This window comes from Syngnathus scovelli, chromosome 15 (assembly GCF_024217435.2).
Source record: "Syngnathus scovelli strain Florida chromosome 15, RoL_Ssco_1.2, whole genome shotgun sequence".
NCBI classification, from domain to species: domain Eukaryota; kingdom Metazoa; phylum Chordata; class Actinopteri; order Syngnathiformes; family Syngnathidae; genus Syngnathus; species Syngnathus scovelli.
In genome coordinates this window covers 3,133,157-3,147,964 of record NC_090861.1, presented here as the reverse complement: position 1 = coordinate 3,147,964, position 14,808 = coordinate 3,133,157, and the positions used below count along the sequence as shown (strand labels likewise).

The window sequence follows — 14,808 nt, the reverse complement described above, 5'->3', positions numbered from 1 at the left end:
CTAGGCTCAACCCTAACCCTAACTAACCCCAACCCTAACCCTAGGGCCAACCCTAACCCTAGATCCAACCCTAGCCCTAACCTCAACCCTAGGCTCAACTCTAACCTCAACCCTAACCCCAACCCTAGGCTCAACCCTAACCTCAACCCTAACCCTAATCCCAACCCTAACCCCAACCCTAAACCCAACCCTAAACCCAACCCTAACCCTAGGCCCAACCCTAACCCTAACTAACCCCAACCCTAACCCTAGAGCCAACCCTAACCCTAGGCCTAACCCTAGTTCCAACTCTAACCCTAACCCTAGATCCAACCCTAACTCTAGACCTAACCCTAACCCTAGGCCCAACCCTAACCCTAGGCACAACCCTAACCCCAACCATAGGCCCAACCTTAACCCTAGGCCCAACCCTAACCCTAACTCTAGACCCAACCCTAACCCTAGGCCCAACCCTAACCCTAGGCACAACCCTAACCCCAACCATAGGCCCAACCTTAACCCTAGGCCCAACCCTAACCCTAACCCTAGGCTCAACCCTAACCCTAACTAACCCCAACCCTAACCCTAGGGCCAACCCTAACCCTAGATCCAACCCTAACCCTATGCCCAACCGTAACCCTAACCCTAGGCTCAACCCTAACCCTAACTTATCCCAACCCTAACCCTAGGGCCAACCCTAACCCTAGGCCTAACCCTAGTTCTGACTCTAACCCTAACCCTAGATCCAACCCTAACCCTAGGCCCAACCCTAACCCTAACCCTAGGGCCAACCCTAACCCTAGATCCAACCCTAACCCTAGGCTCAACCCTAACCCTAGGCCCAACCCTAACCCTAGTCACAACCCTAACCCCAACCCTAACCCCAACCCTAACTAACCCCAACCCTAACCCTAGGGCCAACCCTAACCCTAGGCCTAACCCTAGTTCCAACTCTAACCCTAACCTTAGATCCAACCCTAACCTTAGGCCCAACCCTAACCCTAGGCTCAACCCTAACTCTAACCCTGGGCACAACCCTAACCCTAGACCCTAACCCTAACCCTAGGCCCAACCCTAACCCTAGGTTCAACCCTAACCCCAACCCTAGGCCCAACCCTAACCCCAACCCTAGGCTCAACCCTAACCCTAACTAACCCCAACCCTAATCCTAGGCCCAACCCTAACCCTAGTCCAACCCTAAACCTAGATCCAACCCTAATCCTAGGCCCAACCCTAAACCCAACCGTAACCCTCGGCCCAACCCTACTCCTAACTACAGCCCGAGCCCTCACCCTAAGCTTTAGGGAGGTGTATGGTTTTATGGAGCAGCTCAAGTGACTAGTATAGATCAGTGGTCCCCAACCTTTTTTCTGGGTCAGCACACGAGAAACTGTGTTGCAAATCTTTCCATAATAAAATATTTTAGGGGTCAGTGGGATTTGAACTCGGGTCAGTGGGGTGAGAGTCCAGAGCACTAACCACTACACTATGGAGACCTGTCTTATAGTGTATGAAATTGTACCAAGGTATGGTTTTATGGAGCAGCTCAAGTGACTAGTATAGATCAGTGGTCCCCAACCTTTTTTCTGGGTCAGCACACGAGAAACTGTGTTGCAAGTTTTTCCATGATAAAAGATTTGAGGTCCCACTGGGATTTGAACTCGGGTCACTGGGGTCAGAGTCCAGAACACTAACCACTACACTATTGACCCCTGGCTTGTATTAGATGTAATTGTACCAAGGTATTGTTTTATGGAGCAGCTCAAGTGACTAGATCAGTGGTCCCCAACCTTTTTTATGGATCATCACACGAGCAACTGTGTTGCAAATTTTTCCATGATAAAATATTTTAGGGGTCCGTGGGATTTGAACTCGGGTCAGTGGGGTGAGAGTCCAGAGCACTAACCACTACACTATGGAGACCTGGCCTGTAGTATATGAAATTGTACCAAGGTATGGTTTTATGGAGCAGCTCAAGTGACTAGTATAGATCAGTGGTCCCCAACCTTTCTTCTGGGTCAGCACACGAGAAACTGTGTTGCAAGTTTTTCCATGATAAAAGATTTTAGGTCCCACTGGGATTTGAACTCGGGTCACTGGGCTGAGAGTCCAGAATACTAACCACTACACTATTGAACCCTGGCTTGTATTACACGTAATTGTACCAAGGTATGGTTTTATGGAGCAGCTTAAGTGACTACAGATCAGTGGTCCCCAACCTTTTTTATGGATCAGCACACGAGCAACTGTGTTGCAAATTTTTCCATGATAAAATATTTTAGGTCCCACTGGGAGATTAAGGAGGCCACCTTGAGATGTGCCGCGAGGAGACGCGATAACAAGCCATGTAGATTTTAATTAAGATCAATGCTTATCCCATGAGCACCCAGATGCAAAGATGACGAGAGGTGACAGCTGAGGGGCCAGCAGCTCTCTGTCACCTACTGGTGGAAAATACAGTACATGAAGACACACAAAGAGACATTTACACAAACAAGTCTGTTAGCTGTGTTAGCTTCACCAAGTAATCTGAACCACCCTAACTCATTCCAACTTGCGTCCACCAGGTCGAATTAACTGTGTTGGTCCTGGACGTGAACGACAACGCGCCAGTGTTCCAGAGGCGGGACTACACTGTCACCGTGCCAGAGGATGTTGCGGTGGGCGCTGAAGTGTTGCGGGTGCTGGCCACCAGCGCCGACATCGGGCCCAATGCCGAGATCTCCTACCGAATCCGCTCGGGCAACGAGATGGCCAAGTTCTCTATTGACATGGTTCTAGGTGAGCTTTCTGGTCTGAATGTGGAGATCTCGATGTGCAATAGGAAGGTGCTTGGATCCCAAAAACCTAACACATAACTTGCTCCTAGGCTCCATTTCCGTGGCCGGTGAGCTGGACTTTGAGGTGTGCAAGGACTACTACCTGACAGTGGAGGCCTGGGACGGCGGCAGCCCGCCGCTCAGCGCCGCCACCGTGGTCACCGTTCAGCTGATGGATGTCAACGACAACGCCCCGGTCTTCAGCCGGGATGTCTACAACGTCCTGATCAGCGAGGACACGCCGGTTGGCCAGTCCGTAACCAGGGTAGTCTGATTGGTTCATTAATGGCGCCGTTAGCTGGAATCGTAATTACTGAAGGAATGTGTGATTTTTGAAGGTGCTGGCGGAGGACTTGGACAGCCAAGTTAACGGACGCATCACCTACTCCATCCTGAAAGGCGACCGGAGTAACCACTTCTGGATCGACCCGGTGACAGGCCTGCTCAAAGTCAATAAGCGTCTGGACCGCGAGCTGGTAAAGCAAACTACGCACATCTACAAACATCCGATAGTTTGGTCTTAGCTGACTGATCGCAAATAGCTATTAACACCCAACACACCTCAGCGTAAACGCTCAGTACCGTCGATAATCGGGCCTTTTGAAAGGAAAATGCTCCGATATGGCTGGATTGCCGGTATGTGTGGAGCCAGCTTAAGGATGCGCCTTTAAGTGCAAAATAACTCAGGAAGAAATCAATAGTCGTTTTCGGAGTCGGCGCAAGGTCAGCGAGCGCTCACATTATGCGGCCGTAACGATGCGTGTCGGCCGCATAGCCTCATGCATAAAGATGTGTCTGCTCTCCCCTGTGCAGGTGTCCCGCTACGCTTTGTCAGTCCAGGCCTTCGACAGCGGCTCTCCTGCCATGTCCTCGGCCGTCGCCGTGAACGTGGACGTCGCCGATGTTAATGACAACCCGCCAGTCTTCAACCCGCCCAACGCCACTGCTGTAGTCCAGGTGACTCAATAGGTTTTGCTATTTGATATGACTGCTGAAGCAAACCAAACATTATGTTCAAGTATTTGTACCTTGTGACACTCTGTTTTTCCAACTTGAAGCTGAGCCAAGCTCCTGGCAGCGTCGTCCTACGTTTGTCTGTCAGCGACAAAGACTCCCCCAGAAACGGCCCACCCTTTGAGTTTGCCCTCGTTTCTGGCAACGAGGGTGGTTTCTTCACACTGGACCAGACGGGAACGCTCAGGTCTAACCACCAGTTCAGCCCAGAGTCCCCCCGGGAGTTCACCCTTGAGGTCCAGGTCAGAATTCGAATGCCAAATCAACATTTCTATCACGAGAAATAGTTTGAGAACCACCTGCCTCAGGAATGAACTTCTTGTCGGGTAGGTGAGCGACTCCGGGCGGCCTCCTCTTCTCTCGTCCTCGTGGGTCTTTCTGCGGGTCATCGGGAACAGTCAGTACAAGCCGGCCGTCTCGCCCCTGGAAATCTTGGTGGTGACGGCGACCGACACGTTCCAGGGCGGCCCGATTGGTCGCATCCACGCCACCGACCGCGACCCCAGCGACGCGCTGTTCTTCACCCACAGGCCGCAGGATAAGAGCATGTTTAGCATCAACAGGCAGGACGGAAGTGTGAGCGCGCTACCGGGCCTCGAGCCGGGGAGGTAAACAACACTTCACTTAACGCTGACTTTTGGACGTTGGTGTTCTTGAATCTTTCTGATGTTCTCAGGTACCAGATGAACGCCACCGTGAGCGACGGACGCTTTGCCGTGATCGCCGACGTTTCCGTCCGAGTGGAACAGGTGACGGACGTCCTGCTGCGTAGTGCCGTCACCCTGAGGTTCCGCTCCCTGTCTCCCGAGGACCTGCTGGGCCGCTACCTCAACCAGATCCGGCTGACCTTGCGAGCGCTCGCTGGCTGGAACTGGTCGGCTGGACAACAAGACCCTCTCCACATCCTTGGCGTGCAGCCAGTGCAGGGGACGTCCGACGTGGACCTTCTGGTGGCCATCGAGAGGCCGGAGGTGTCTGCAGGTCCTGCTGGGCGGTTGGGGGGCTTCTACGCGCCCCAAGAAGTGGTCGGCAAGCTACAGGAGGCGAGGGGGCGGCTCCGAGGTGTCCTGGCTGGAGCGGAGGCGGTGGGCAGCGCTTGCTCCGGGGAGCTGGCATGTGGTGACAAGATGTGCGAGCAGACGCTGGCCATGGAAGCTGGCTCCCTACTGACATACAGCACAGAGAGGCTCAGCCTGGTGTCGCTGCCATTCAGACGCATTGAGACCTGCACCTGCCCCCGTCAGTTTATACGGGTTGCACTCACCTTGACGTTATTTGTCTTCTTTTGGGGTTCCTAATGTTGTTTCTATTGTGTGATTTGCTCATGTACCAAGCAGGTGGGGCGTGCCCCGCCTCCGTGGAGCTGTGTGAAGGTTGGTCATGTCCTGCCGACATGCAGTGCGTTCGCTCCGGCCCGACGGCTCCATCTGTCTGCCAGTGTTTACCTGAGCGCCTGGACGAGTGTTCCGGTAGGATTGCTTCTACGATTGCTGAACGGAATAGAATCAAGTTGCAAATGTCATGAGGTTTCTTGACTGGTTCCGGGCAAGATTTGGTTTGTTGTCGACCGACATGGTTCATACCTTTTATTCTTGACTTTGTGCTCTTTTCCATGTCCAAACATTTCTGTGTTGAATCCTCTGTGTCTCCGCACAGGTCAAAGGTCTCTGAGTTTTTCTGGCAACGGCTACATCAAGTACAAAGTGACTGAAAGTGGCCTGCGCGGCGAGATGAAGCTAGGCCTCAGCGTTCGTACGCTGCAGACCAGGGGGGTCATCATGTTCACCCGAGTGAATCCCTGCACCATGCTCAAGGTAAACATCAAAGTCTTTGAATAATTATCAAATGGCTCGACTTGATTTTGCTTTTGCGATGGGTTCTCACCTTATGATTTGGTTCTTGTCTCTGCGTTCCAGATTGAAGGTGGCCGCCTGTGGTTCCAGCTGGACTGCGATAACACGCTCGGCATCATGGGAATCTCCGGACGTCAGATCAACGATGGGCTGTGGCACGCCATAGCTTTGGAGCTGACCAGCAACTACACCCTCCTGTCATTGGACGACAGCTACGTGGAGCGACGGCGAGCCGCCCGAGCACCCGTCCGCCTTTGGCCCGGCGCCCCGGAATCCACCTTCTTCTTCGGGGCGCAGGTGAGGCCCCCGGCAGCAGGAGCCCAAGGGGCCAGGGCCCAAGATGGCTTCCAGGGCTGCCTGGGCCGGCTGACCCTCAACGGTAGAGAGCTGCCGCTGCAAAATGAACGCAGTCGCTACGCCGAGATTGCTGGGCTGAGTGAGGTGGAGCTGGGCTGCGTCCTCTACCCGGACCCTTGTGTCAGCGCCCCCTGCCTCAACGGAGCTATGTGCACCAGCATGCCCTTGCGAGGTCGGTCACATTCATTCTTACATTTTTTTTTTTGTTTGTACTAAATAACATTTTGCCCAGACCCAGCAAAATCATCAAGCCTGCAAAATTGGGTCATCTGTTGTCATGGAAAAACAGGGCTTCACCTGTTGTGTTGCATAACTCAGTAAAGCAGGATAGTGCTGCATGTCTGTTCTTTTTTTTTTTACATGGATCTTGTTGACTTCTTAACAGGCTTCGAGTGCACTTGCATCTCTGGCTTCACCGGGGGACGCTGCGAGAGCCCAGTGACGCCCTGCACGCCAAACCCCTGTCAGGCTGGTGGCGAGTGCCAAGTCACTGAGGGTGGCAGCGCCTTCGTCTGTGGCTGCCCACCAGGACTCAGCGGGCTTAGGTAGGTTCAAAAAGCTTTTTTTGCATTAATGCAGAGGTGTCAAACTCATTTTTTTGGCGGGCCGCATTGTAGTCATAGCTTCTTTCGGAGGGCCATTATGACTGTCAACCCAGATAAATGTATTTGAACCCCTAACCCTAGCTTTAAAACCTAACTCTAGTATGAAACCCTACTTTGAAACCCTAACCCTAGACTTATGATCATTAGTATCATGTCACACAACTTGGTGTATGAATGCTACTACCAAGAATCGCCACAAGAGGGCAGCAGCACTCCTTTATACTCTTGGTTTGACGCTGTTAAATAATTAAGGACCTAGGTTTGTCCTAAAAATGACTTTTCAAAACAAATCAGCAAAAAAAAAACTGTAATTAATACTTAATAATAACGCAGTATATTTAAAAAAAACAAAAAAAAAGACTGCCTCCAGATAAATTGCAGGATTTGTACCACTCAATCCACCAAAAACAAATGTAATATTATATTGTAAGTTATATTTTTAAATTCACACAAGTATAATCCAAATAATTGTTGATATAAAACATTCTATAATTAAAAAAACTAAACATATAGATCCAACAATGAAGTTGTACTAAAATTATATTTAGTGAGTGGACGGGTTAAATGTGTATTAAGCAAGTCGAGTTGTAATTGTTCTAGGCTGCGGCTTATCAGTGCATAATAATCAGGTGTAAACGCTCACTCAGCAGATATTATTCAACGTGATGACATTTCCAAGTGTTGCCGCACAAATGTGTGTAAATATCAAACAAATGTCATCCAAATCAGAAAGAAACGATATGCTATGCAAAGGAAAATGAAGACGTGTGCGCGTGCTCCAAGTCATTGCAAATGAGAAAACGACAGAGTCTCGCTGGGGGGCTGACGGTGGGGAGCCGCATTTCAAAGCAGAAGCCTGCACCCGCGTTGGCGGGGGGTGGATCGCCAAACGCTCGCCTGCTAAAAGTGTCTTAAACCTTGAATTCATCTCCGCAGCACAGGCCATTATTGATAAATGAAACGCCCCCCATGATGCTGTTGGAATTTCAGCTCGCTGTGTGTTCATACCCTTGTTCATACAATTCCAGAGCTGGAAAAGAATTGGTGTAAACCCTTTTTTTTTTTTTTAACTGAGGAACTTTCCGGGTAGAACCTGTTATGTTACTGTCCTTGCTCACACATGGCAATGAGAATCTTAATAAAAAGGATATTTGATTTTCCAGATGCGATGAGGATGTGGACGAGTGTGAGCAGGCCGACTGCGGGGATGGCGGTGAGTGCATCAACACGCCGGGATCCTTCTACTGCAACTGCACGCCGGGATACGAGGATGGGGCCTGCGGTGAGCCGGGTGACGGCAACATAGGCAATGACACGCAGGTGCAAACACGTACACGCCAACCATCCAAGCCTTTGACTTTTTACTTTAAACATGTCTATCTTATTAAGAGGCCAACGTGGAAATTAACAGGCAATAATAATAATTGTATTAGCAACCACCGTCAGTATGAGTCAGTGTAAACGACGATTACTTGGCATGTGAAGCTCTGTAACAAGTGCCACTCATCTGTGCTAGCTGCCAATCTCAGTGTCAAGTATCTTTGTCAACATCTTTGTCATGTCTCAGGCACAGCCGCTGTCATACGTCGGTCCCGGCGAGATCATTGGAATCGGCGTCCTAGGCTTTGTCATCGTCCTGCTCCTCATCCTCTTTGTCATCTTCCGAAAGAAGATCCCATTTCGGAAGGACTCTGCGGCGTCACCGGGGCTCTCGGGCGTCTTGGCCGTGTCGGCCATTACGGAGACCAGCTACATGCTGCGCAAGACCGGCATGGGCGCAGAAGGCATCGAGTTCAAGGCGGTGCGTGTGCCCAACTCGCCGGGGAAGGCGGGCGTCGGAGGAGACGGTGAAGTGGGCGGCGGCCTGACAAGACCTCCTCAGGTGCTGGTGAGACCCAACGCTCACTCGGCTGGGGACAGACACAGCAGGGACGTGGACGGAAATAGGGTCAGTCATCTTGCATTCATCCTAAAAAAAACATCCATCCATCCATGTATACCATCCTTTTACTTTGATTCATCCATAATCCATTTGACAATCATCCGAATTTGTACACGCATCCATCCCTCAACAACCTCTTGTCTTTTCGTTGACAGCTTAGCAGCTTCCTGTCTGACACGTCCAACGTGCGCAGCAACCGTCGGGGTGTGGCCGTATGCAGCGTGGCGCCCACCAACCTGCCGCCGCCGTCCCCCTGCCACCGCCTCAGTCAGCACAGCCCCGCTCACAAGGTGTCCTGGGAGGGCGGGGACAGCGATGCGGCGGAAGTGAGGCGGCGGGGCGAACGTGAGGACGAGTGGAGTCAAAGAGCCTTTGAGATGCAGCGGACGGATGCCAGTGACGGTCAGACTGCAAGCAGACACACAGACAGACACGGCGTTTCAAATGTATGCTGGATATAGTCTCAAACAAGGGCTACGGGTTCAAAGAAATGTATGCTGGGGCCACTTTAGTGTGTTGCCATGGTTGCCATGGAGACAGATGTACTTGCTGACCTCAATACACTTTTTCAAACTTTTTCATTGTCAATTCTAATGAACCCATACGATGAATAAATATGAATAATAAATATGATGAATGTTGGAGTTTCTACGACTTTGTCCTACTTTGGCCTTTAAAAGCTCCAGCTGGAAAGAAGGACCAAAAGACAACAACTGACAAGAACCCTTTGGTCCTCTTTTTTTCGGCCTGCAGCGGCGATACGGCAGGGAGGGGGCGGAGCCAGACAGACAGCGACACCATGATTGATAGTCAGCGATAGTCACCACTTCCACAATGAGAATGGCTAGTAAGTAGCCAGCCCCAATTTGAAACATCATCCCAGGCTTTGAAAACCTGAACATAAACCCTGGCTTGAAACCCAACTTTGAAAATTTAACCGAACCTTGAAACCCTAATTTGAAGCCTTAACACCCTTAAGAAACCTAAACAATAACTTGAATGGCAACCTTAAAATGAATACTTTCTTCAAACCCCAACAGCCTCTTTCAAACACTGACATGGGTTTGAAACCCTAAGCCGAGATAGCCTGCCTTAAAACTTCACTTCTTGCTCGAGCGACAAGTCAGTCGGAAGCATCTCTGTTTATCGTCCTCTCCCTGCTCGCATCATCGATTTCCTCCGGGGTTCAGGATGTCCTCATAGGGGCACTGCGCTCCCTTGCTGAGGAGTAAAAACATCTAATTAGTGTGTGATTGAGCTGGCCGGACGCCCTCGTTAGCCACTGCACTTTGTTTATTTGTGCCACGCTAAGCGAAGCGGCAGCCGGCCAAGGTATAATCGCGCGCTGGTTGACGACGGGCTGAGGTGAGCCGATTGGTCATTTACGGCGCCTGCTGAATTATGAATTCATTAGCATATGATGAATAATTTAGGAGCAGCAACACGCAAAACATGAGCACTCACATAAATTATTTTTGACCGTGACTCACTTTAAAACCCTCACCGTACCAGGAACCCGCATTTGAAACCTCACCCCTGACTCGAGACCCAAACACAGACTTGAAATCCTAACCCTTGTTTGAAACAGTACACACAGACACACACAGAGAGAGAGAGAGTTGTGAAAAGCAAAGACTCCAGCTCGTGTCAACCCGCGTCAAATTTAGATGCTAACAATGGCTAATTGGGCAACATGTGTTTGTATGCGTGTGCACCCAGGCGAGCGGTCGCCACCTGTGCAGAGCCATACGATGGGTCTTTCGTCAGACTCCACGTCAGAAGAGCTCAGCTCGTACACGTCAGAGTCCTTTGATGACAACGGTACGTTGCTGACGAGCATGAACCCACGATGTCGCACCACTAGACCGCACCGGCACCAACATTTCAGATTGAGGTTGGGGTTTCATAGAGCACGGGTTAGGATTTTAAAGTGGAGGTCGGGGTCAGTTTGAAACCCTACTTTGAAACCATAACCTTAGTTTGAAACCCAACTTGGAAAGCCTAACCCTACTTTGAAAGCCTAACCCTAGTATGAAACCCTAACCTTAGCTTTAAAGCCTACTTTGATATTGTGCGCAGCCTCCATTGTGACTGTCATCCGTCTGGTCAATGACACGGTGGACCACATTGAGAGCGAAGGTAGGGAAACACTGCATTGAGTCTACTCTGTCAATCTATCAATATCATCTAAAAGTTATTGTTTGTAGTTTCCAACATGGACAAGGAGCGGTGGCAGCACAGCCCTGGTAAGTACACTTGATTAACGTCAATCATTTGACTGTTTTTACTTTTTTTTTTTTTGGGCTGTCCTCGCTAAGGCTAGACTCAGATGTGCAACTAATGATGTCAACTTTTAGAAGTTTGAGCCGTGTTAAACTTTACAAATGCGATCTGATATTACACATCGGCGACTAGCCGTGCTGATGCTAATGATTTGCTAAACTTGCGTGACAAAAATCTTTCGCACAAGTGGCTCTGGGAATGAGGGAAAACGCCTTAAAATTGACAAATGGTGTAAGAGGGGGCTACATTTCAGCTGGTACCAACTACCTGTTAACAAATGAGAGAACAGGTCTTACCGGCAGCCACACGAAGTCAACCGCTGGAATTTTCCCATCAGGTTCAGGAAGGCGCAATGGCCCGAGCTCAGACGACGGTTATCGACTTTTATGTCTTGTTCCCTAGCAACCGATGCCACTTCTTCTCACAGTGCATATCGCCGAGCTTTTTTCCCCCTGCGCAGGAGCAAACAAAAGACAGAAAACGAGATTCTGAGGGCGTTCAACTTCAAAGATGACAGAGAAACAAGTCTTGACTTCTTTTATCGCAAGGCATCTTTTCTAATCATCATCATCATTAGTGTGCATCTGAGCCATCATAATTAGCAATAACAAACTTAATCATCTTCATATTCGTTCATTATGCGCGCGACTTTAGCTAAAGGGCAAAATGTGAGAACATTCAGAAAATATTTTTTTTCTCAGAGACTATCAATATGGACTGACAGAGACAATTGCTTTCAAAACAAGACTTGCCACATAAGCAATGTCCCCCTATTTTATGCCTACCCTCAACCGGGGGCCAAAACTACCTGGGTAAAGTTCCTCATGAACTAAAAGTGTGTTCTTGTCTCTGCAGCCTTCCCCTGGGACTCCCCCAGGCAGACCCCCAGCTGGTTTTCACCCTCCCGCCTACGCCCATCCGAGCTTGGGTCCCACTACGACGTGAGCGACGCCCAGAGCAACATTCGGCGGGGCGGCAGCACCCGTTCCCTGCAGCTGGACTACCCGATCCAAGTTCAGAACAGCGACAGAGGCCGGGAGCCGGCGCCAGAGTCCCGGCAGAGGGCCTTCCAGTGGGAGAAGAACCAGTCGGGCGAGTGGCAGAGAAAAAGATGGCTGGGTGGGGAGGGGCGACAACGGAGCAGTGAGGAATCACCCGTCTACGAGGAGTACCGGGAGCCCCGACGAGACTCTGATGGCAGCCAAGACTCTGAGTCTCTCTACGACACCCTGCCCCCAGCCCGGGAAGCCTATGACGGCTACCCACCGGGCCCGCCCGGCCTCAGTTTACACCCGGCCCAGCTGCTGCCCCCCTTACGGGCCTGGGCTTCTTCGACCCGAGAGGACGACGGCGGAAATCTCGGCTCCGGCCCCGTGACCGGTTCTGGAGACGAGCTGGAGAGACTCTTGAACTTGGTGTCGCTACGCGCCCGGAGGGCCACGAGGACCAACAGAACCTCCACCGGGTCGGAACCTGCGGCAGGTTGGGACGGTTTCAAATGACAGACAAGATACACGGCGGCCCAGTGATGCCTCTCTCGTCCTGTTAGCGGCGCTTGATTTTCACCGCATGTGGCGCGTCGCTGCAAAGATGTTATTAAGATTAACGGCGTCCTTGTTTAATCATTACATTACTCACCAATTATTTATTTCATAAGGAGGTCGTTTGGCGGCCGAGCAGCACGGGCATCAAAGCGCAAGATAATTAAAGGAAGACACTTTTAAGATGGTGCGGGCACACACAAACGCGCTGCCTCCAATTCAATGCTGTGTTTTATCACTGTGAATAAATCGTGTACACTGTGCGCAAGCGGCGTTGGTCATCTTTGGCTGCACTTCACCTCGTTCGAGGGGTTCACGTCAAAGCAAAAAAAATATGCTTCCCACCGTTGCTCAGTGGCGATGATGTCGGATGAAGTTTACAGTGAGAAATCATACTGAGCAAAAGGGCGGGGGTCTTCTCACAAACAGCAGGACGACGTGCACGGGGCGCAACCTAATCTGGGTGGCCGACATCTGCCTGGCGCAGACATGCACAGCTGGAACGGACACAAACAGCATCTCACGCAAGTGACGCTCATGTATTATTCACCAATGCATTCATTTCAACGGCGTAATCAGCTGCAGTGAGGCGTGTGTGCGTACATGCGTGTGCGTGCGCACATGCGTGTGCACACGCGTGTCTGCTAGATGATTAGGAGGACAATCCTTTGACATATGCCAAGAACGCTACGACTGTTGCTCCTGCCTGTTCGTTTGCCGCATGCACAATCACAAGTACGGTCGGTCAGCAAACGGCATTGGGCACTAGCATTGGAATGCTAATATTTTTTTTCCCCACCGGAATCCTATGCAGCTAACGTTAACCTTCACTCTAACTAACCAGACACATGCGGGGTTGCTCAAGTTGCACAAGCTTTAAATTTGGTATGTTATACTTCGATGTAATAGTCATCCTGAATATGCCGTTACAATTGACTCCCCTCCCTCCCTCTTTTTTTTTTTTTTTTTCTTTGAGCACCTGCACCTCCTGAGGTCACTGCACGCCCCTGCCAAATAATCGACAGCGTCAAGGCCAAAAAAAAGGGGGTTGCGGCGCACATCAACAGGCAGCGGAGCGCTAAGTGGCCCAACGCTTCGTTGAAGCAAACAAAAGCAAACGCATTAGCGGCATAAACAGAAAGCACTCCAAATTATCAACAGAGTGCACAAGAAGCATATTGTTTTCGATGAATTGCACTCTGATGGTGCTGCAAACTTAACTTTTACAGAGGGGAGAAAAACAACTGCAGCTAAAACTGTACATAAATAAAAATGGCAGCTCAGGATCTCAATGACCAGCCGGACCACCATGGCTTGCTTTACAGACTGACCCAGATGGGATTTCTTTACCCAACCTGCGTCTGATTTTTTTTTATTGTGTCAGACTAAACGGCTCTTTTTTTTTTTCCCCAAATCCGGTTTATCTCATTTCATCAAAGCGAGATGCGAATTCAATTGGACGGAATTTTGCCGGATAAATGCCCGTTTTATCAGCGCTTGGCGTGCTGGCGCTACTCGACTGCCAATGCGGCTGCGTAAACAAATACAGGTGGGAATAGTCACGTGACGGCTGGAACTCTATATCGTCCATGTTATTTTACGGGAAAGCGGTGTTAACTTTTAAGACTGCAATAAAATCTGCGAGATTTATAATTTGGTGATTTATAGGGCGGTGATGACTCCTGGATATTTGTTTGCACATGGTTTTCCTCAGAGCTTGGCATTTCACGAAATAATGATTTAGGACTTATTCAAGCATATTGGATATTCATATTGGATCATCTTACCTGCACTTTCATCCACGACCGAAAGACAGTCACCATCTTCAGTCCTAGGTTGCCTGAAAGCAAAAAATAAATCAACTGAGATTAGGGAAAATATAGGTGGCAAGTTTTCATGAAAAATTATATCATTTTTAAATTCCATTACCTAATTTGACAATGACTCACAAAAACGGTCTTTGCTCATTCTAGTTCTCACTGAATCAATTGTCTCCAATTATTACATCCGCTCTCTCTTGTGGCATCAGTCACATTTTCTGGATGTCCTAACAACACCCCCCCCCCCCCCCCCCCCCCCCCCCCCCTGCCATCCACATTTGGAGCAATGACACATTGAGGCCGGCGATACTGGCCGTCCGACAGCCGGCCCTCGGCAGATGAAAGCGTTCCACTTGGTGTCAGACGCACATGAGGACACGAAGCACCACCCCAAAAAAAAAAAAAAAAAAATCCATGCAAGCGATGCTGAATAATTGCACGGACGTCACAAGGGTCCGGGGATCAATGGCGGGCGCAATGATGCGATTTGTCTGCTCCGATTGAGCGTTCTGTAATGAAGCCGGAATGTGAGACGGCACGCTTTTGACAGCCTGGATGTTTTTTTGTTTTTTTTTTAATCTTACCACAAATGCTT

General features: G+C 50.1%; 1 protein-coding gene and 1 long non-coding RNA gene across 3 annotated transcripts in view; one reads left to right on the top strand and one right to left on the bottom strand.

Annotated features, from left to right (window-relative positions):
* Positions 1–12,661, top strand: part of LOC125982264 (protocadherin Fat 3) — a 47,919-nt gene extending 35,258 nt beyond the window's left edge. The window contains exons 34-51 of one of the 2 annotated variants that reach the window (XM_049742660.2): positions 2,547–2,760; positions 2,849–3,063; positions 3,137–3,274; positions 3,612–3,755; positions 3,857–4,054; positions 4,143–4,420; positions 4,489–5,051; positions 5,150–5,281; positions 5,469–5,626; positions 5,729–6,194; positions 6,408–6,567; positions 7,791–7,947; positions 8,195–8,575; positions 8,725–8,971; positions 10,289–10,390; positions 10,649–10,708; positions 10,777–10,815; positions 11,708–12,661. In XM_049742660.2, coding sequence (XP_049598617.1) covers positions 2,547–2,760; positions 2,849–3,063; positions 3,137–3,274; positions 3,612–3,755; positions 3,857–4,054; positions 4,143–4,420; positions 4,489–5,051; positions 5,150–5,281; positions 5,469–5,626; positions 5,729–6,194; positions 6,408–6,567; positions 7,791–7,947; positions 8,195–8,575; positions 8,725–8,971; positions 10,289–10,390; positions 10,649–10,708; positions 10,777–10,815; positions 11,708–12,354 — 4,299 coding nt within the window. In that variant the 3' untranslated portion in view covers positions 12,355–12,661. Of the gene's footprint in view, positions 1–2,546; positions 2,761–2,848; positions 3,064–3,136; positions 3,275–3,611; positions 3,756–3,856; positions 4,055–4,142; positions 4,421–4,488; positions 5,052–5,149; positions 5,282–5,468; positions 5,627–5,728; positions 6,195–6,407; positions 6,568–7,790; positions 7,948–8,194; positions 8,576–8,724; positions 8,972–10,288; positions 10,391–10,648; positions 10,709–10,776; positions 10,816–11,707 lie in introns of those variants that run through there. The other variant, XR_007486316.2, reaches the window with a different exon arrangement.
* The window catches only part of LOC125982443 (uncharacterized), a 42,083-nt gene continuing 32,430 nt past the window's right edge, over positions 5,156–14,808 (bottom strand). Inside the window, exons 10-15 of the long non-coding RNA XR_011088155.1 lie at positions 14,181–14,233; positions 11,149–11,304; positions 9,661–9,790; positions 8,704–8,977; positions 5,396–8,537; positions 5,156–5,302 (exon numbers count right to left, since the gene is read on the bottom strand). This is a non-coding gene — a long non-coding RNA (uncharacterized lncRNA). The remainder of the gene's footprint in view (positions 5,303–5,395; positions 8,538–8,703; positions 8,978–9,660; positions 9,791–11,148; positions 11,305–14,180; positions 14,234–14,808) is intronic.